At 35.5% G+C, this 21,734-nt stretch overlaps 1 protein-coding gene across 1 annotated transcript; it reads right to left on the minus strand.

The window, feature by feature from the left end:
• Positions 1-20,024, minus strand: LOC135842714 (fatty acid synthase-like). The gene is made up of 37 exons (XM_065360304.1): positions 19,737-20,024; positions 17,292-17,429; positions 17,043-17,216; positions 16,741-16,935; positions 16,401-16,639; positions 12,921-13,151; positions 12,595-12,792; positions 12,376-12,510; positions 12,058-12,288; positions 11,766-11,955; positions 11,447-11,676; positions 11,016-11,320; positions 9,791-10,049; positions 9,596-9,704; positions 9,250-9,510; positions 7,833-8,012; positions 7,571-7,722; positions 7,336-7,503; positions 6,438-6,578; positions 6,212-6,364; positions 5,870-6,072; positions 5,552-5,791; positions 5,329-5,455; positions 5,081-5,254; positions 4,814-4,993; positions 4,171-4,369; positions 3,864-4,047; positions 3,636-3,781; positions 3,298-3,545; positions 2,895-3,219; positions 2,614-2,760; positions 2,331-2,525; positions 1,527-1,682; positions 1,336-1,454; positions 629-895; positions 302-547; positions 1-164 (listed from the first exon to the last, which is right to left on the minus strand). Exons 1-37 carry the CDS (start codon positions 19,882-19,884, stop codon positions 48-50), a joined length of 7,110 nt encoding a protein of 2,369 aa, XP_065216376.1. The 5' UTR covers positions 19,885-20,024; the 3' UTR covers positions 1-47.
• Positions 20,025-21,734: the final 1,710 nt, after the last annotated feature.

The raw sequence follows: 21,734 nt of genomic DNA on the forward strand, positions 1-21,734 counted from the left end.
TTGAAGTAAAAATCATGTGTAATGTGTAGGTATAGTAATGTAATGGTTCAGTCCTTTTTCCATGCAGAAGATTTCATTATAATTTCAGTTGTCTTCGGATGCAGCAGAATCGAAAAATGATCCACCTCGTCGATTTTATGAACTTCTATTGGGTTTTCAAAGTTCTGTAAAATAAGATTTAAATGATTAGAATGTCTTCAAATTAATATTATTTATGTACATGTTTTAAATCGTAAAAAGCACTTATTCAATCTGTCAATCATTATGTATACGTCTAGGGTTCGGAGATAGGTAGAGTTACCTGCGTTAAACCATATGCATCATCTAAAGGCAAATCTAATTCATTTTTGACACATCTTATCAAAACGCCTGGTGATTGCAACCGATAATGAGATTTTTCATAGCCGGGTATTGATTTAAGAATGCTGTACGATTTATCTAATAAGTAATGCATGGATTTTTCGTTTTTCTCTCCACCAGGCAACATTGAAAAACATGTTTTTTTCTTGGATTCCCAGTTGGGCGAAGCTTCTAAATACTTCAGGTACTAAAAAAATCATATCATGGAGTTCGTGATTATTTTTTGTATCTGAATTCTGAAATCATGATGTGACATCATTATAGTCACCTTTTCTTTTGGCAATCCCGGCATAAATGTCTGTATAACTCTTATGCAAACTTGATTTTGTATCATTTCATCGTTTAAAAGAGCATGTTCTTCGATTTTTTGCGTGATACCCATTTTCACTACTGTAGGTGAACTATCCAGTAGCCAGATGTGACCTGTTCTTCCGTTTTTTTCCAATATTTCGGCTACCTCCATGGCAATTGCTGTTCCAAAACTATGCCCAATAATGTTGAATTTCTGTTCGGAGGGAAGTTTCTCCAAAATGTACTGAAAATAGTGGAACATAGTGGAATTGAGACATAAAATTTTACGACTCGGAATTGTGTAAAATGAAAAATTTAATGGCTCCAGTCAGAACACACGTTGTCTCACAAGGGTAGTACCCCTCACTAGCAAAACACCTTGGAACCAAATTATCGAAAGATCAGAAGTGCATTCAAAAATACACCACCAGATTATAGGAAATGGGTACCTATTTTGAAAAATAGTTTTTTCTTACTTCATGTGATCAAATTTTTAAATTATTAGGTGCGTACGAATTTTGAATTGACAAAATTGAAAAAATTGAATTCCGTACTGGAAATTTAGTCCAGTGGTTTATTTTTAATGCTTTTTTAAATTTATTCGTCTGTTTCAAAAAATCTTCTGCTGGTAAACTTCCTTTGCCAGATTTGTTCTCGTTGTTGTAACAAATTCTTGTCACTTACAGATGAAAAATGATTGCTTAATTCGCGAATAAAATCTTTCGCTTCAACGAAGTGGTACTGAAAGCATAACACCTGCACAGGTAAATTTTTAGCCAATGGTTCCATTGTCAATGCTAAACCTGCGAAAGAAATTGGTAGAAATAATTGTAAACCATGATTTAGGAGTTGCTTGTAAGCCGTGTAGAACAAACCCTCGATTCCTGGGAATACAAAAACAGTTGGATTTTCATCTATGGAAATGGGCTGTTGCATTTTTCCATCAAGGAATGGTATTCTAAGAACAAGTTGATCACTGATTTCTTTATTGAGGAAGAATTGTAGTTGTGTAGAAGTCCTATTTGCTGTACCTACGAGTATAAGTGTATACTTTGTCAAATCAAAATATTCATCAGTCATTATCTATAGTACCTAGGTAAGTACTTACAATCTAACACCAAATTTTCAGCTGCTGAAGTCGTCATTTTGATTTTTTATGGTGATTTTTCGATTTTCACTGGGGTAATAATTTTTAAAAATACACATTTTGGCGAAACAAATTTTTGTCGTCCTTTTCAGTCGAAGATTAGGTGGTTCGAAGTTTTCTTCTGTAAATTTTACCCTCACTATTGCGATAACAAATTCTGAAAAAAATCGTGTTTGAAAGGCCCACCCTTCCTCTACACATTTCGTATGATACATAAATTTTATCTCCAATAGATACTCATTGATGTGGATTTTTTTCTCGCAGAAATTGTTTTAGAGGTATCCAATAATTTCTCAAATGTTGGAACGGCGACATTTCACCTATCTTACCAAGAAATTCCCAATCTACGTGAAAACCGAAAAATCACAATAAATAATCAAAATATCGACTTGAGCTGCAGCCGAAAATATCATCCAATTTGCTCTATCCAATGATGTAAAAGTTGACAAAATCGATGAATGTCAACTGGGGCATCTTCCTTGCCGTAAGTACTACTGCTTTTTGTGATTTACTTATATGAAGTAATACATACCAGAGTCCAATACGTTTTTATCTCCCTCTTTTAACTTGTATAATTTTGCAAAGGTCATGGTTCTCAAGTCTTCAGGTGTGAGAAAAATGTTGAATTCTGCTTCTAGTATCTGTTTCAATTCCATTCCCAGAATCGAATCCATTCCAAGTTCGGGCAAAGTCCACGATAGGCTTATAGTTTTTAAATCTTTAATTCCTATATTTAGAAGAAAAAAGATGATAAAATTCATTTGCAGATTGTCTACTTAATTAGCCTGTATAGATGCCTAGTTTGTGATTTATACCTAGTGCGTTTGCTACTGTGGTTATAATATCAGAATCAGTTTTACGTTTTTCAGCTATAATCCTACTACAAACGACAGGATTTTTTTGTTTCATGAAATAATTAATGGTTTCCAAGCAAGATTTCACTTTTTGTTGAGCATATCCTCCTGAAATATGTTGAAGAAGTTTATGTAAGAAATACCCAACTATTTAAACTTTAGGTACTCCTGAAGTAATTTTTAAACTACCCATCGGCAATTTTTCAAAAGTGGAGAAATTAATATAAAATGTGCGAGATTACCTATAGTGACAGATGTATTATGCTTAAGGAATTCAGAAACTATTCCAACTTCTCCTATTGCTCCCCATTGAATAGCTAAAGCTGGTAAATTATCAGCTTGTCTAGCTTCACATATTCTTTCAGTAATAGAGTTTGCAAAACCATAGTTTGTTTGCTCTACATTTCCATAATTGGCTATTACACTAGAAAATACCACAAAGTATTCTAAATGTGGGCACATTTTTCTGCTCAACTGATCAAGATGATCAGTCGCAATTGCTTTTGGATCCAGCACAGTACTAAATGTCTCGACAGTTTGCTTGTAAAATATGTGATCTTCGAGAACCTGAAAATTATTAGAATAGTTATGAGATAATGTGCAATGGTCTGTTGAATTGATTTACCTAATTGTAGATTAATTTACCACTGCAAGGTTGAATATTCCAGCTACAGAACCTAAGGCGTTGCCCATCTCTAGTAAATTCTTTACTTCTGATTTTTTAGTAATATCTGCTGTTGAAATAACTATTTTGGCTCCGTATGATCGCCAAATTTTTATTCTGTATGATTGGTAACCATTTTGTATACCAGTTCGAGAAGTTATTACAACATTTCTCGCTCCACGGGTAATCAGCCAGTCAATCAACTCTAGTCCAAATCCGCCCAATCCTCCTGAAATTTTATATTTAGTCAGTGTGAAAATTAGGTACTTGGTGATTGTAGAATGATAGGTACCTAACTAACAAAGCTCATTCTACATACCTACAACTACGTATGATTTATTTTCTTGGCAAAGTACTCGGGGTTTTGCTTTCAGACGAATTAATGTTGGTTTGGCTTTCGAATTGCTCTCCTCGTCTCGAATTTTGATCACTATCTTCCCTACATGTTTTCCAGATGCCATGAATCTAAAATAATTTCACAAGGTAGGAAATGTTTCAAATTTTCATTTTTTTTTTTTACTGTGCAACAAAATTTTTTATCATAAACCTGAAAGCAGATTCTACTTCATTGGTTTGAAACACTGTTCTTTGAATTGGTTTTATGATTCCTTGATCAAGCATTTCTTTTAGTTTGTTGAAAATCCCAACAGTGATCTCAGATTGGCTATTCAGTGCCGCAACATCCAATTGTACACTATAGAATACGATGTCGTTTAAGAAATGCCCTAGTTCTGGAAAAAAGAATTATGAATTTGAGTTAGGGAAAGCCATCAGTGTTACTCATTTTACGAGTACCTACATTTTATGCGATGTTTATGAAAATACATAAATGCTTTGGTGTGTTGATTTAATACCTAATAAATTATTCTTGACCATGTCAAATTTTCCTATTTCCAGGAAATGTCCACCTTTTGCCACACATCGCACTGATGCTCGGAGTTTATCTTCTGCTAAACTGTTTAATACGACGTCGACTCCTCTACCTTGTGTTTCCTCCATTATCATGGTTCTGAATGAAGTATCTCTAGAATTGCCGATATGACTTTCTGGAATCTGAACATTATGTTTCGTGGTGTGTTGTGCTAGCATAATCTATTTATAGTTGGGGGGGGGGAGTTCCAAGATCGGCAGGGTGTTCAACAACTTCGCTTCTACTGTTTTTCCTACTTTTTGTCTACATACATTGTCAAAACATTTTTTTTTTTTAGTTTTCAATCAAAATTTGAAGTGTCCATCTTTTCTCCCTTTAATGTTTTGAAATTTAAAGCATTGACATGAAATAAGTTTGACCCCCTTCACTACATTCGACATTTCCCTGTTTAAAAATGGTTGAGATTCTTGATAAAGATATGTTCTGCAACAATCCAACAAATCTCATGTTGTCAAACTTGTTAAACACCTTGTCAAAAAATCAATTTCAGTTGTAGAAAATGTACACATTCGGGAAGTTTTCAAGTTCTCTTGATCCGAGTTCACTTTCAGTGATCAACAACTTACTTGAGGAAATGTTTTTCTAATGAATTCCACTTTTTCTCGAGTACCAACAGTTGTAAATATATTGCATTTGTAATGAAGGCAAATGTTAATGGCCGCTTGCCCTATTCCTCCACTACCAGCGTGTATAAGAATTGAAGATCCTTCTTTCAAGTTCATTTTGAAGAAGAAGGCATAAATGACCTGCAAATGAAATGAAATTGTAATTTTGTTTGATGGCAATTTCAAGAAGCGAGTCCAGGTCTGTGAAATAATGATTTTAATAATTACTGTGGCGTATACAACTGGAATACTGGCTGCTTCTTCTAAGGTTATACTATCTGGTACTGGCCAAGTCAAATATGGTAATGATTCGACCACTGTTGTAATTCCTTTACCACGCACTATCCCCATTAAACGATCTCCGTTTTCATTTTTACCAGAAAATTCACATCCTAAGTAACTCTAGAATAAACAAAAAAAATCAGCGGTAAATTCATTTGAAAAGGCCAAATTTACTTGGAAAATTTGAAGTTCACCTCTACTAAGCGACTGAATGAAAATGAATCATTTAAAGAAATTCGAGCAACTGACAACATTACATCTTTGAAATTTAGACTGCTATAATACACGTTGACCATCGATTCTGTGTGTGTGTTGGTATTCCTATGTCCGAAATCAGATAATGTCATAGTAATTTCGGAGAAATGTCATCTACCTACATACATCTACACATCATACATGAAGGAAATTATGAATTACATTGAAGGATCCAATGAGTCTTGAACCCATTTAAAGGATGAAAGATTTCCACGTTCTTCCAATGTGCAAAATGCATGAGCACATTTCACATCACTTATTGGGTCCATTTCCAAATTCCAATAACCACCCCATTTTCCCTCTTTATAAATATTATAGTTGAGATTCTTATCGAACTGAGATTTGTAGAATTCATCATCGAATGAAAAAGTAGGAGCATCTGGATCCAGAATGAAGAAACACCTTGGATGCAATATCAAAGCATGAAATTTCCTAAACAAATACATTGTTCAATCTACGGCTGTGAAAGCAATACCATACCTCACATTTGTCCCATTTTCTTCTTTCTTTAAGCAATTGAAAAATCCTAATATTCCACTGGTTGGTTCTTTTTCAGCATACACAATTAGTTTTTCTTGTTTCTCAGGGTCAAGATTGCGTAACACATTTTGGATTTCGGATATCCAGGAATATGACGAATTTTTTACTCGAATGGCTTGTTTGATTGGTCCAGATTTTGTTTTCTACATATTATGCAAAATAGAACATTATAATTGTACTCGTAATAAGAGATGAAAATGATCATTTGATCATCTTTATCGCACCTTTGGCTCTTTCAAAAAATGAGGATCAAGTGTAGAGGGGCCTATATTGCTTACTTACTTTGTTAAGAAGGATGATTTTTTCCAAGTCGTTTATTTTTCGGCTGAAACAAACATTGAATCCCAAATGTTCAAATGATACATTTTCAGTTGTCGATTCTCTTGTGATAATGAAACCGTCATCTCTGAGTGTATCTAAAATTGATTTCATGATCTGGAATCGATTACTCATATGTTAGGGAAAATATTCGAGTATCCTTACACAGAATCTGATTATAAATACCGACATTAGTTTGATTACGGATGTTCGATAACGTGATCAATATTGCACTTTTATCTTGTGGTAATTTTTCATTTGATACCGTAATTCCATCCTGTGCATTGCTTTCTTCTACTGTTTCTGAATTGATTATCAAGTTGACATTTGGCTGAATAAATCAGAGAATTTTTATTATTATCGTGGGATTTTGTGAAGGCAAAATTTATAAAGGGGGTCTGGTTTCTTATGTGTAGGTCATGACTCTATGTTGAAATGTTGAAGTTTGATTTGGATCGCAAGAAAAAATAATTAATTCTGGGGAATTTAACAAAATTCTAAGAAGACCTTAATTTTAAGTTGAAACGCACAGAGAAAAAACTCCAGCTTCGGAGATTGCCGTCGACGATGGCAGATAAGGGTCCTCATATGTAGATGGGACACTTTTGATAAAATTGTGGTTTTTTAGTTTTATCCCCTACTCAACCTGTTTTGGGAAAACCCGCCCAGTCTCAAAAGATCGCATTTGATCGCCATCAAAATCCAAAGACCACTTTTATTCGCAAGTTTTCATAAAATTTGTAAATTGCTTGTTTTTGATAAATTCGTTGTTTGAAAATTTCTTCTTTTGAAATATTTTCCGCTGTTTCAGCCAAAACATCTAAAAATATAATTTTTGAACCAGGGAAGCGTTTCGAAATGCAGTGGTGTCAATTTTTTGGTCATTATTGCGGATTTCATAAAACCAAATACCTATGTCGGATTTTCAAGTCAAAATAAAGGTTTCACTGAATTTGGTCAGAATCCTCCAATTTTTCTTTTTCACTATCCACCGTAATGTTGATAGATTGTTAAATTTGTTGTCAATGCATTCATTTGTCAACTTACTTATCTAGAAATAGGTTATAATAATACATATAGGTAGATACCTCGATTAATGGCGAATCACTCAGGGCATCTGCAATTTCTGCAGAGATATACTTCACCTCTGGATCGTAGTCTTGATGTAGTAATTCGTAGGTAATTGCTTTCATTACGTTTGCATTTTTCAATGCTATTTGAACGCAAATTCTGATCGTTTCACGTAAATTCATTTGCTAAAAAATATTAAAAGCTGATTTATTCATTATTTCATACAGAAATGTTGAGTATGTATCGATTTACTTCTTCGGTTATGTAAGGTACAAACTGATTTTTTTCTAGAACAGGACTAGCTCGATTTTTTTGACGAGCAATTTCACTGCCTTTCCAGCCACTCATTTGAATGCCTCCAGAAGATAGCAAGTTGTGATAAGGATGAAAATGAACAGGAAATTCTGTGAAATATTGATATGTAGGTACAATTGAAAAAGATCAGATATTTAGGTATGACTACCTCAGAATTAATCAAATAATGAATTTACGAACATCACAAAAATACACCTACTTTGATTTTCTTTATCTAATGACTCCAGTGCATTGTAATGTTTTGCAAAATCAATAACTACTTTGCTTATGAATGTAGGAATCAGGAGATCTCGTGTGTCTACTTGTAAAAGAGTAATCTGTGCCATTCCGTCCATAAAACAAACAAAATTATTGTTCCAGGAAACTTCTCCATACTTTCCTGTGGAAAAACGATTTGTCTAATTTGGGGCAAATTTAGCATTTTTGCGCCACTAAGCAGAAAAAATGCTGCCCTTTCCCTTTGCTAAAAAAACATGCATAAAGTTTTTTCAGTTCAGAATGGACTTTAAGAACTTTCGAAAAATACTTCGTATGTATGTACCTACCTATACCTACTGATGCGAAAATATTTGAATTTTTTATTTTTTAAATATTTTTTTGTCATTTCAACTTGACAAGATCATATAAACAGCGATTTTTCACTGTTGCTTTCTTATTTTTGAATTTTGATGGATAAGAAAATAAATAGGTACCTAGCTACCTACTTTCGAATCAAATATAGACACTGGACCTGCGTATAAGACAACCAACTGGCAGCCATCTTGGCAAAATATCCTGTGTAACGCCAATTTATCCCGCTGGGTGCTCTTTGCAGCGCTGTACTCGATTTTGCAGGCAACAGGGAAAAGGGAGGGTTGTGTAGTCGGCGAGGAACTCTTGGCTGCGCGCGCAGTCAGGAGTTCCTCGCGGACTACACAACCCTCCCTTTTCCCTGTTGCCTGCAAAATCGAGTACAGCGCTACAAAGAGCACCCAGCGGGATAAATTTGCGTTACACAAGTTTTCATTACCGTTCCCATTCCCCTCGGCCTGCAGTTGGTTGTCTTATACGCAGGTCCAGTGTCTATATATAGAATCAAACATGAAAGAGACGAAATCGACCTCCCTTGAGAACTACATACCGATTTATTGTATGTAAGTCATTGACTTTTTAGATATGGACTGCTAGCGGCCCATAAGCGTAACATACGGCTATTGTCTTGAACATAGTAAGTCGCGGTTTTGCTTCTGCGCATGCGCCAGCTGTGTTATGACGTTATGCTACCCACGTACGGCTACACGGAGGTGCGGGAGGTAAAACAGTCTCCTCGTCGTCGCTTGGTATGCGACGTTATTTATTTTCAGATTCCGGCATGCGCAGAAGCCAAACCGCGACTTACTGATAAACTATGTTCAAGACCATTGGCTTATGTACCGCTAGCAGTCCATATCTAAAAAGTCAATGATGTAAGTACCTTCTACCTACTACCTACCTATGTAAGTGCGCCTCTGCGTTTGATAAATTGAAAAGCTAAAAGTAGAAGAAACTTATTCATAGCAGAATGAATTGTAGGTACTACGAATTTGTGATGTACTTGGATAGGTATTATTTTGATAAAACAGTGCAGGTACAATTACCATCATAATCCACGTATTCGACGTTCTTGAATAATCCTTTATAATTATATCCTCTTAATCGAAGTTCTTTATAGAAATCATCTTTATTCATTGGTAAGGAATTAGAATCTGAGGTGCATGTTTTGCATGGTGTTACATCAATCATTTCCTTGTTAGCGTTTTCGTACGTACGCACTTTTCCTGTTGCTACAATGGCGCTATTGCCTCTCACTTCAAAATATTGGGTGCGTTCATGAATAGAAATGAGGAAGCGGATGGCACCTGAACCATTTTAAAACATAATTCAGTACAGTATGTTAACTTTTAGACTTGAAATCAGCGAAATACTGAGTGAAGCTGTTTTTACTTTTGGTGGGAACAGTCAATGCATGTTCAAAATACACATTTTCAAAAACAACAGAAAGTTCCGATATGCTCTTGTTTTTCATCATGGAAAGAGTTTCCACAACTAACCACTAGAATTAAAAACCATTATTATTCGTTTATTCTTGAATTTCGTAGTGATTTGCTGTTTACTTTGGTGATAGGTAGAGATACTAACCAAGTATCCAAAAGCTGGGTATAAATTCCGACCATCGACTATGTGACCCTGTATGTATGCGGTATCTTCATTTTTTGGCGCGTACACAAATTTCCTTTCTGTAGATTGCGAAGTGTCTGTATGCATTTCACCTCTGGTCCATTGCTCTGTATGTTGCCATTTAATTAAAGGAGAAATCATTGGAGTAGATCTTCTGACTGGGAACTCAACTCGAGGATATAGTGTGCTAAGTTTCATTGCGCATCCACTTTCGTACAACCTAAACATAACGATTCATGAAATCAATTACATATAGGCGTTCATTTATAGGAGCTTTGATCTACTGATAACTACCTTTAAGATACACTTATATGCAGAGATTTTTTGTGGGGGGGATGCCGGGGGACGCATCCCCCAAAAAAGTTTTAAAATATCAAACAAATTGCTTAAACTAGTAGTGCATTCAGCCAAAGTAAGTGTATACGTTCGTGTACGGTTGTACGCTTACGACACATTAATATTTTATCAGTATCCTAGGCTGACTTGGAATCTCAAATATTGTATTTTCAGACTAAACTATTTTTTCAAAAAATTAAAAAAAATCAAAAAAAAAGTTGGGTGAGGGCTAGAGCGAAGAAATCATTTTTTTTTTCGAAAACGCCCTCCCTCCCGATTCGTAATGTCAAAAAAACTATTTTTTTGCCATTTGTTCACTTTTTGTCAATCTCGTCAGGTTTCGTCGCTCATTGGCTGAAATTTTTGCCATTGTGGCAATTTAACAGGCAAAATTCAAGTGCTCGTCGCTCATTGGCTGGAACTTTGCCATTTCACTATGTAGTAGTTTTTTTGCCATTTGTTCACCTTTTGCCATGGCAAAATAAATTGACACTTGCGCGAATCGGGTATCTCTCCTCTAGTGCAACCCCAGAGTTAAAATTTCTTCTATCATGACTTTGAACACAAAGTGAAGGTCTTTACTGAATTTGGTCGAAATCCTTTGATATTTTTTTTCACAATCGACCAATGTTGCGGTTTCATTGATTGGTTGGGTATTATTGTTGTTGTTTACCTACATTTATCTAATGCCTAGCTGACTTGTACTGAATATAATACTTACTCGTATTTTGAAAGTCAATTTTCATTTATATGTACTAGAGTATAAAATATCTTTAATTTTAGGTCCTGGTAAGTACAAATAGTGAATCTTTGGATTATTCCAGGATATTACATGCGGTTGATTACTTACCTTCCGAGAGCGTTCAATAAACACAGGACGCTATTTTCATGATTTCTCATCGTTAATGGAATATTATCGACGGTTGCTGGTAATGAGCGTTTCAATATCGCGTTTAGTAGGCTGTGAGGTGCTATTTCAATGGTTACAGCATTGTTGGGAACATGATGGTAACTTTCTTCGAAATATACAGTATTGAGCAGATTATTCGTGTAATACACAGCGGAAGCGTATTTCACTTTATCGCTATCCCATTCATGTTCGGGGGCAGATGTGCATATCCACTTTTTTGAACGAATTTTTTTATCTGGAATAATCTGAAGAAGAAAGCGTTATAAGTAATCTTAATATCAGCTGTAGTAGATGTGGCGTTTGTGTTTATGCTGCAATGGTGAAATACTGAAATACATAGTAGCTAATATTATTAATATTGAAGTTTTAACCGTTTTCAAGTAGGACATAAGCTTATGTTCTGCTGGAGCAATATAACGACTATGATATGCAATATTTGAAGTGTTGACTGCCTGAACGAATATTTTCTTTTCTTGTAGAGTCTTTATGAAATCCTGCATAATTTCTGTAGGCCCGGATATAGTGCAGCTGGTGGGGCCATTGTGGCATGCAATGTCAATCTCAGGAGGTAAAATATCTTTCACGTGATTGTAACTTTCACCTGTTACAAATGTGTGAACTTTGCAGTAAATACCTATGCGATGCGACGAATATTGTAGGGTGTTTTTGTGCGTCATGCTTATTACTCACCAACGGCTGCCATAGTACCATGAATGAATACAGTTTCTAATGAAACCAGACCACGATAATAGGCTGCCAAAAGCATTTGTTCGGCAGTTAAGCATCCATCCGCGTATGCACATCCCAGTTCCCCAACAGAATGACCTACAATTCCATCTGGTTGTACGTTCAATTTTCTTAATACATCTACCAAAGCTATCTGTTAAATAATAATTCGTGTATTAGAAATCAATCTGTGATAAATCGCTTTATATGTATGTACTTATCTGAATTCAATCTAAATATAGTGCAAGGTGCTTACTTGAATGGCTGCTATTCCTACGAACGAGTTTAAAATATTATCAAACATTTTTGGGTCATCATCTGTAATAATTTTTATCAAATCGATCTTTTTAGATAGCAGAACATCGTGACTTCTTTGAATAGATTCAGCGAAGATGGGTATTTCCATCAAGGATTTTCCCATAGTAGGCCATTGTGATCCCATTCCGCTGAAAACAAACCAAATTGGTCGTTTTTCGCCGCTGAAGAACTGAAAATATTTTTTATTGGCCATCGTTTCCACAATTATTTACTATAGATTGGTACATATTAAAAATTTTGTATTAGATATACGTACTTTTTTAGAAGATATATTATTTTCTTTATTCTTTTGTAAAAGTACGTATCCTCGATAAAGGTGACCATTTATATCATTTTTAAAAATTTCGTGGAACAGTGCCATGTATTCTGCATTATCATGATTCTTATCCACCTGCAAAACGAAGAATTCATTCTTAAACCATGATTTTTGAATCACTCACTTTGTTAGTTTTTGAGCTTTTAGGTATAGTTTTACATTATCCAAGATGCAATCAACAGCTTCCTCAGTTCTTCCAGATGCTGTAATTAACAGCGGTATTGTTTTACTCGGCAAATCACCTTCTTTTTTCACCTTAGTGTGCGGTGACAACACAATGTGACCATTCGATCCTCCAATTCCAAAAGAGTTCAACGCAAAATACTCTCCTTCTAATGGCGTTGGTTTTGATACAATCTTTGATATAAATTTATCAAAAGTATTATATGTATAAATTCTCGCAATGAATATTTAATAAGTACGTATAGGCACTTGCTGTGAATGAATAATTCGAGTACCTACAAATTTTGAGAATGCTACGTTACCTGGAGATTTCCATTTAATAATCCCTTAATGTTCGGATTCGGTGTATTAAATCTGAGATTTGGAGGAATAATTCCCGATTCAAAAGCTACGATCATTTTAGTTATACCACACAGTGCTGCAGATGCTTCACCATGACCCATATTGGACTTGATTGCTCCCACTTTCAAGGGTGTATTGCGATCAGCGCAGAAAAATTGTTCTATTGATGTTCCTTCTACAACATCTCCTACCTATAATACGTAGGTATCATTGATAATTAAAATTGATTTTTCACATGTCTCATAATACAAGTAATGTAGGTATACATAATTACATACAGATATATTTTTTTAAACCGAACTATAAGGTCATCTCAGCTGGATACATTTCAACAAAATTCATTCAAATCTGGTATTTGGGCTTGCTTTAGTGTTGGGTTAAAGAGTGTTGTGTGAGAATGACTTTGACTCAAAATTTGGGAATCTTCAAATTTTCAGGAAGGGGTGTGCTGTAAGTTTTTTCTTCACAAATATTTCACTGGAGGAGAAAAAGGTTTGCTCGGCGGTGTTTTTGGATGTTGCAAATGCATTTGATACAGTCTGGCACAAAGGACTGATTTACAAGTTATCAAAAACTCTTCCAGGCAACCTTTGTTGACTGATTGAGTCATACTTGAAGGAGAAGCGATTTAGAGTCAGTCATGAAGAGGCCTTGTCACAATTTGAATTTGGCAAGATCCAGAAGGGAGTACCACAAGGTAGTGCATAGCCCCCTCTCATACCTGCTATATACTCAAGATCTCCCTACTGATGATACTACATATGTACTACCACAGCAATGTTTGCAGACAATACTGCAGTCTTGGCTGTGAGCAGAGACCAGAGCAGTGCCAACAGCTTACTGCAAAAGTCACTGGAAAAAATTTACAATTGGACAAGAAAGTGGAGGATTGCCCTGAATCATCAAAAGTTGAGGCACGTGCTCTTCACACTTTGTCATGCCAACAGCTTTATGAGGGCTGATCTTGCAGGCAAGCCAATACCACAGACTGACTCAGCTAAACACCTGGGAATGCACTTGGACTCCAGATTATCATGGTAGGTCCATGTGAAAATGAAGTCCAACCAGATGAAGAAAAAGATGTGGCAACTATATTGGCTAATTGGAAGGCACTCAAAACTGGACCTGAGCTGCAAAATCCTGGTCTATAAACAGATTATCCGACCTACCTAGACATATGGTCTGGTGCTATGGGGCTGAGCAAAAAGGTCTAATCGCCAGGTCATACAGAGAAGGCAAAATTTCATACTAAGAATGATTGTGAATGCACACAGATTCTCACGTAATGACGATACCCATGCAGATTTGAGTATTCCCTATGTGGATGAAGTTCGTGAATGTTATGCGGATGCCCATGAGAAGCGCCTACACAGCCACATCAACAATGAAGCAATCCAGCTGATGCACCCTCATGGGCATCGAAGGCTTTGGAGAAGCAAGCCTTTGGATTATAGTTAGAACTACTTATATTAAGGATCCAAACTAGTACAGTCGGCCCCGCTTATTATGGATCCGCTTAATAAAATCACCCGTTTAATGTAATCAAATGGCTTGGTCCCAATTTTTTGTACCTAATTACACAGGAAATCACTCCTTTAATGTAATCAAGTTCCCCGCTTAGTAAAATCAATTTGTGAGACATTTCTCCTTTCATGACTCGTTATCTTCGCTATTTTCATCAAAATGTGTCATAATTCATCAAAAAATCTCCATTTTTTGTAAAAATTGCCAAAAAGCACCTGTTTTTTTGCCAAAATGTTCAAAAAATCTTATTGCTAAAACAATGAAAAATTATCAAAAAAGTCAAATTTTTGCCAAAATTGTAGGTACAGAAGTTTCTTTTTTGAAAAAATTATTTAAAAATCCCAACTTTTGTTGAAATTGTCAAAAAAAGTCATGTTTTTAGCCAAAATTATCAAAAAATACATTTTATGTGAAGATTGTGTTTTTTTCAAAAGTTCGCTTTATAAAATCACCCGCTTAATAAAATCAAATTGCCTCGGACAAACGCGACCATAATAAGCGGGGCCGACTGTACTAATTTATGATTAATCATGTAAGATTGTACTCTTTTTGTTGTTGAAAAAAAATGCATTAATTTAGCAAAAATATTGAAAGATATCATTCCAGCCTGAATTCTACAATGAAAACTGGGGAAATATTTTTGAACGCGGTGGTGCCGATTTTTCAGCCACTGGGTACTGCCAATTTCAAAACTTTGAAAAAAAATAGCCAAAAATTTATGAATTTTTTTTTATTTTTTGATATTGGCAATAATGACTAATAAATTGGCACCATTGCGTTCCATAATATTTCCTTAGTATGTATCAGAAATTATATTTTTCAAGATTTTAGCATGATTAATGTGAAAAAAAATTTCAAAACACGAACTTAGGTATTCAAAAATAATTGATTTGCAAATTTTCAAACGCTCTGTAGAACCCCAAAAGTGGTCTTGGATTTTTACAGCAATAGCCATAGATCAACGCAGAATCTCAAATACTTTGATTCAAGTAGGACTGGACTGTTGTTCCCCCCAAAAAATATTGAACGGCGACAAGAGCGAAAAAACCACAATTTTTCTTTCACCTCTATCTTCCCAAATTGCGTCCCTAGCCCAAAAAGAGGGTTCATGAAAATTGTTCTACGTCAAATTTCCGATCAGATGACCTATGAACCAACTTCATAATACTTAAGGTGTGGAGCTACAGTCAATCAATCGCACATTTGGAGGACCAAAGCCCACGATTGGGGGAAAGCTTACTAGGGACAGGTGGGGACACCAAGGATTCGTGTTCACTGTTCAGGGTATAAAAATTGGCCAGTATACCAATTCAGCTTGCCCTCAAGCTTTTCCCTATGATCTCCCTTTTTTTTTGTGCTAATTTTCTTAGGCTATTCCTCCTCTCCTGTTGATCCTATGAAAAAAATCTTCTGGCAAAAGTTGTAGATAATTTAATGTAGAACTTAAGTACATTTAACTATTTTTTCGATAAAATCAGACCCTGGAAAGATAACGAGCAAAAACCCATTTTGGGGGGTTCAGCCCCCCCATAAAAAATTTAGCTAGGGATCTGTGGGGTGGTAGTTCTCAGGGACCACTCTTGACAATTTTTAATCATAAAAGCTTGGGTGGCCAAAAATGTTTTTATTTTCGAAATATGATGCTAATGTGCCCCCACTATAATTTCTCATCATTTATTTTTTTCAAATAAGTATGTACCTATGATTTTTTGAAAAAAAATTATTTATTTTGTAAGAATGTTGAAAAATAACCTTGAAACTAATATTAACTCTTCCGAACCGACTCGAGATGTCCACCCGAACATTTCGAGTGATTCTTTTGTATGACACAATTTTAAAAAAATCATTTTTTTTCATTAAAAAAGATAATTGTCAATGCGTTTAATGGGGGATCATTAGGACGCTTCTGTATCTACCTTTGTTCCTGTCCCATGAGCTTCGATGTACGCGATTTTTCGCGGATCCATGTTTATTTCTTCGTAAAATTGTTTGTATAATTTCACTTGCGACTCAACTGAAGGAAATGCGAATCCTTCTTCTTTGAAACCATCGCTATTTGTTGTCGAGTGAATCACATTAGCATAAATTCTTCGTGCATCTTTTCTTCTTTGGAGAAAAAATGCAACCACTGCTTCGGCTCTCACGTAACCGCCAGCTGAAAAATTCAGCGTGAAATTAACAGATTGGGTTAGCGATTAAAAATAAATAACCAAATCAGGGCCCCTGAGCGTTAAAATTGAGTAGTGAGTGGCATACCATCAGCATCGAACGGCGCACTGTTTCCTTTACTGGTAAGAAGGGGATTATGTTTAAAAAGCTCGACCATTGATAAACATAAATTAGTTGAACACACAATTGCTCCTTCGCATTGTCCTCTTTGAATGGCTTTAATGGCATGGTCAATGGCATACAGAGACGATGAACAAGCTGTGTTCACAGGATAACTGGGGCCTATCAAGTGTTATAGGTAGGTACGTAGAACACATTAAGTGATTGAGGTGAAGATTTAAGCGAATGTTGAAAAATAGGTATGTAATCCATGAAAAATACGTCATTACCATGCACATCCAACCAATTGGAAATCCTATTGGATAGCATGAACCTCATCCTGCCAAAGATGTCGATATAATTATCCGGCTTCTGGTCCCATGCTGGGTCTCCTTCATCGTTGGTATCCCATACTCCGCAGATGACCGCGATATTTTTCCCTTTTATTTCTTCAGGATTATAACCTTAGTGTTGTAATATGTACAAATAAGTAAAGTAAACACATTCTGTTGGGGGAAAAAAAACTAATAAGTGCAAACCTGCATCCAGAATGGCTTCGAAGGTTTTCTCCAATAACATCCTCGCACCAATGGTCATACATTTAGCTTGATTGTGAGTGATCCGAAAAAAAGAGTAATCAAAACGATCGATGGTTTTCACCAAGCCAACTTTTATACCTGTATAACGTGTAAATAAAACTTGGATATTTGGTAGATGTGTGTACTTTTTAGCTTCAACAATCATACTTATTTTGAATTATGAGTATACATATGTAGGCAAGGCATAAGGCATTAGTGTGCTGGAACAGAATAGCCGAATAGGAAATAATATTATCTATAAGTAATTGATCTCAGTTTTCTTTGTATTGAGAATGCCCTCTTCATTTTTTCTTGTTTTCCTTTTGTAAAATTTTCAAAAGATTTCGAGGACCAACCTCAACAAATTCAAGGATTCTCGAAGTTAAACGGTTTTGATATCATTCTTTTCTTCTTTTAAACCGAAGTGAGTACGATGAATGATGAATACAAACTTGCAAATCGACGCGATTAAACATTTTTTTTAAAATATGAAATGACGCTACCTTTAAATTTCAAAAAAAAATTTCTGCCCAATGATGGCAAAACTTCTGGTCCTCACAGACCTCAAACAAACTTTTTCAGCACAAAAAAAAACGATCTACCCCTGGAAGAACAGAATAGAAGAAATAATTATAACTCGGGTCTACGAATAGGTCACTCTAAAACCACACATGCACAACCATCTCTATCAAAAAACTCTTAAAACCCCCTGTCAATGTCAATTCTGCGAAAATGAGCCTACATCCACCCAAAATTTACTATTCACCTGCCCTAAATTACAGCCAACAAGACTACCTATCTCTTCAAATAGACCCAAATTCAATAACCATCCCAGACAACCCTTCTGAAATCCGAAAATTCATAACCCTACTAAAAAACATCAATCTAAGAAACCAAATCTAACCCCCTTTTTTCGCGGGTGTAGGTAATAATCTTGCAATTAATATAAACACCCTAAAAAAAATTGAAAAAAAATTAGTATCTTTATACAGATATCGTAAGTGATATGCCTTGACTAAAAAATTTTCATGCTGTTTTGAACTGATGAACCCCATTCACATAATTTCTTTGTTGGGTTCTTTCAAACATTTACCAATTAAGTCAGCGGACAAATATGAATTTTCAAAATTATATTTTATCGGAGTAGCTATTTTGAATTCCTGTGCATCAATCAGACTTTTTGAATATTAGAATATATTTCTGAAAACCTGTCAGTGGCGGACTGGCTTATGATGTTGACTGGTGATCTCCAGGGGCCCCGAAATACCAATACTATTTTCACTTGCTTTACCTAAACATGAGTTTTCGCAAACTCTTGCCCTCGCTTCGCTCGGACTGTTTGCTTTTCTTTAATTTCATAAATAAAATTTTTAATTACCCAATAGGTATTCAAATTTTAAAATTGTGGAGCCACAAAATAGGTGGACTCATCATAAAAAATATCATTTTTTATCTCTCAAAATGGGTATAATAATTATGAATTTTTGAAAGCTTTTGTATTGTTTTTCAACTGGCCACATCGCCACGACAATGCAAAATAGTCAAAATCTTCCTTTCCGCGAAAAATAGCTAAGAGTCTCACTTTTTGTCAAAATTTCAAAATAGCCTCGTTTCTTGCCAAAAATTGTAACTTTTTCATAAAAAAATTCAAGAAGTATCCATTCCCTTCCTAAAAATCACCTAAAAATCCCATTTTTTTGCCTGAAAAAAAATGTCAATGACCAAAACATTTCTCCCATTTTGAACAAATGCGTAGGTAGGTATGTACTTTGTTGCCAAAACATTGTCAAAAAGCCTCGATTTTTCATCAGAAAGTTTCGAAATACATCAATAACTTTACAAAATGAAATTTGAAATATATTTCAATTCGTAATACATAGGTACTACTTATTCTTTTTTTTGCAATTTTTCGGAGATTGGACCGAAATAACTGAAAGCTGGGGATGGTCTTAAAAGTTAGTATACATACCCCTATTTTGAAAACACTCAGTCTGCTGATCCGCAGCTGCTGCTCTAAAGCTCAATGAAAGCTCGAAAGTTCACAATTTTTTTGAACTTTCAGCTGAGAAAACTGATGGCTAAAATTGGTGCCTAATTATAGCATTTTTTGCGCTGAATCCGAATATATGTATAGGTGAGGAAGGGCGTAAAAGTTTGAGGGCCCCATTCGGTGCCTCTGCCAAGGGCCTCCAACCGACCCAGTTCGCGCCTTAAACCAGTTCATAGCCATATCTTTTTCAATTTACGAGTTGGATAAAGAGATTTTGTTAGTTTTTTGATGTTTTATTAGGTCAACCCCCGTGTAGTCAAAAATATACTGAATTTTCCCCTTCAATTTCGAAAATGAGCTACCATTTTTACCTTTTATACTAAAATAGAGATATCGGTACTTCTTTAATTACGTACCTTCTGCTTTGCTTCTCGTCAACGAAGAAATCATGTCATTTCCAGCTAATAAATTTTCTTTGAATTCCTCTACATTTTCACTATTTGGAAACGCGCCGGATATTCCAGAAATTACGACTCCGTTTGGATCTTCTTCTTGGTTGTTCATTTTTACAGACGTTTTTTCGCGAATTAAGTAAAAAATTGCAGTTGATTTTTGTGTGGTTTACTCGTCACCTCGAATGAATGAATTAATGATCATAGGTTTGTGTGTGAACATCTAACGACACCTAGTTATCTTGTAATTATGTACTCCTAAATTGAACTTTTCAAAATTCATACGTATAAATAATTAAAAACATGTAAATTGAATGCATTACTACGATGTAGGTAATGATGATTTTCCTCCGAAAATCGCCCGCTATCGATTCACGAATTTTTCAGTACATATTTTTGCATATTTCAACATAAATGCATACGAATATGTATGCGTCGAGAAAATTAGTAAAACGCATAGTTCTGAAAGATCTAGATAGTCACAGGGTATCCTACTTGAATTTAGAGAAAATTATTTTTAGGATGGTAAAATTGAATGAATTGTAGGAAAAAATTACTTAAAATATCATGTGCCTTTTGAAAACAGTCCTCGAATCGATGGCGACCACTTTTGATTCGATCTGGAGTCTTTAGCAAATGCCAAGTTGATTATTATGCCTTCTGAAGAGATTTCAATGTACGAATAGGTAGAGGTACGAGTATACATGTTTTGCTGGTTGTAAAAGCCTCAGATTAACTCGAAAGTATGCGGAATTTAGATTTGTTTTACTATGCAGTGCAAAAATAAGCAAATTCTGCTGTGCCTAGTGCCTATGCAAATTAACTTTTGAGTTTGAATCGGTGAGGTATGGCAATTGAGTTCCGGGAATGCATTTGGTGAGGGTGATGTGGTAACACTGGAGTGTTCGCAAACACGTTGTTGTGTAGGGTAGACCTAAAGCTCTTTAACACAAGTATGGAAAAAGATTATGCTCTTAAGAAAGTTATAGCATTTTACGTATGTGATACGTACTGCGCATGGCAGGTTGGTGTCATCACGCGGTGAAGCAACCAATGGGGTGCAACGTTGTAAAGTGTGACAGATTTGATGCGTGCGCAGTACCTAAAACTTACGTAAAATCCTAAGACTTTCTTAAGAGCATAATCTATTTCCATACTTGTATTAAAGAGCTTTAGGTAGACCTTCCTCTAATACTTTGCAAAATTTCAAGTTGGTTGGGGTTGAGGTAAATGTCTCAAAAGGTCAAACGTAGTATTAAAAAAAATTAAGGAAATGTTTGAGCAAGATCAGGTGATCAAAACCTCACAAAAAGTAGGCCATGAGATTCTTGTTGCCAAGTGGCTGTGAGGAAATGTCCTCTGAGGTGAGTAAAAACCTCATAAGTCATTAGTGTAGTCTTCCTTCAACTCAGTGCATTGTATTTTTACTCAATGCTCCCATTTAAAAAACAATTTTGAGTCTCTCAGAGGTGAATTTCTCAAAATTTTAGTGGAGGTTTTTGAGTCCTCCTCAAAAATGGAATGGGTGTTGATTCTCAGGTGAAAACCAACTGAGAATGAAGTAAAGGTCCCTAGGAATCAAATCTGGGGTATAGAAATAGTGAGGAGACACTAAGATGTCTTGAGGAGGTGACCATTCCTCCAAGAAGTAATTTGCAAAACTCATTTTCACGACGTCGTACCAAAAGTTACATTCAAAAAATACGCACAAAAAAACGGAACAACCTACGGCTTTGAAACTTTGAACATTACTAAAGGAAGGTCCAGGCTACTGGACAATGTGTTCGCGAACATTCCAGTGTTGCGTCTTCCCCCTCTCAGGAGGGCTTCCCGGAACTTAATTGCCACACCTCGTATATATACAGGTTCACAACAACACACTTATGAACCCATGTGTGGGTTAATCTTGCATAAGAAGTGAACCAGTAGGTTTACCAGCCTGGCTCACTTTGTAAAGGCTAC

The sequence above is a fragment of the Planococcus citri genome, chromosome 4 (assembly GCF_950023065.1).
Source record: "Planococcus citri chromosome 4, ihPlaCitr1.1, whole genome shotgun sequence".
In the NCBI taxonomy this organism is placed as follows: domain Eukaryota; kingdom Metazoa; phylum Arthropoda; class Insecta; order Hemiptera; family Pseudococcidae; genus Planococcus; species Planococcus citri.

What these genes read in the sequence shown, in the direction of transcription:
- LOC135842714 (XM_065360304.1), bottom strand. Translation starts at nt 19,884, where the DNA reads ATGAACAACCAAGAAGAAGATCCAAACGGAGTCGTAATTTCTGGAATA. An exon ending in TTCCAGTTGTATACGCCACA is followed by an intron (nt 4,994 to 5,080) that starts GTAATTATTAAA and finishes TTTCATTTGCAG; the next exon opens with GTCATTTATGCCTTCTTCTT. An exon ending in TTAGAAAAACATTTCCTCAA is followed by an intron (nt 4,370 to 4,813) that starts GTAAGTTGTTGA and finishes CATAATGTTCAG; the next exon opens with ATTCCAGAAAGTCATATCGG.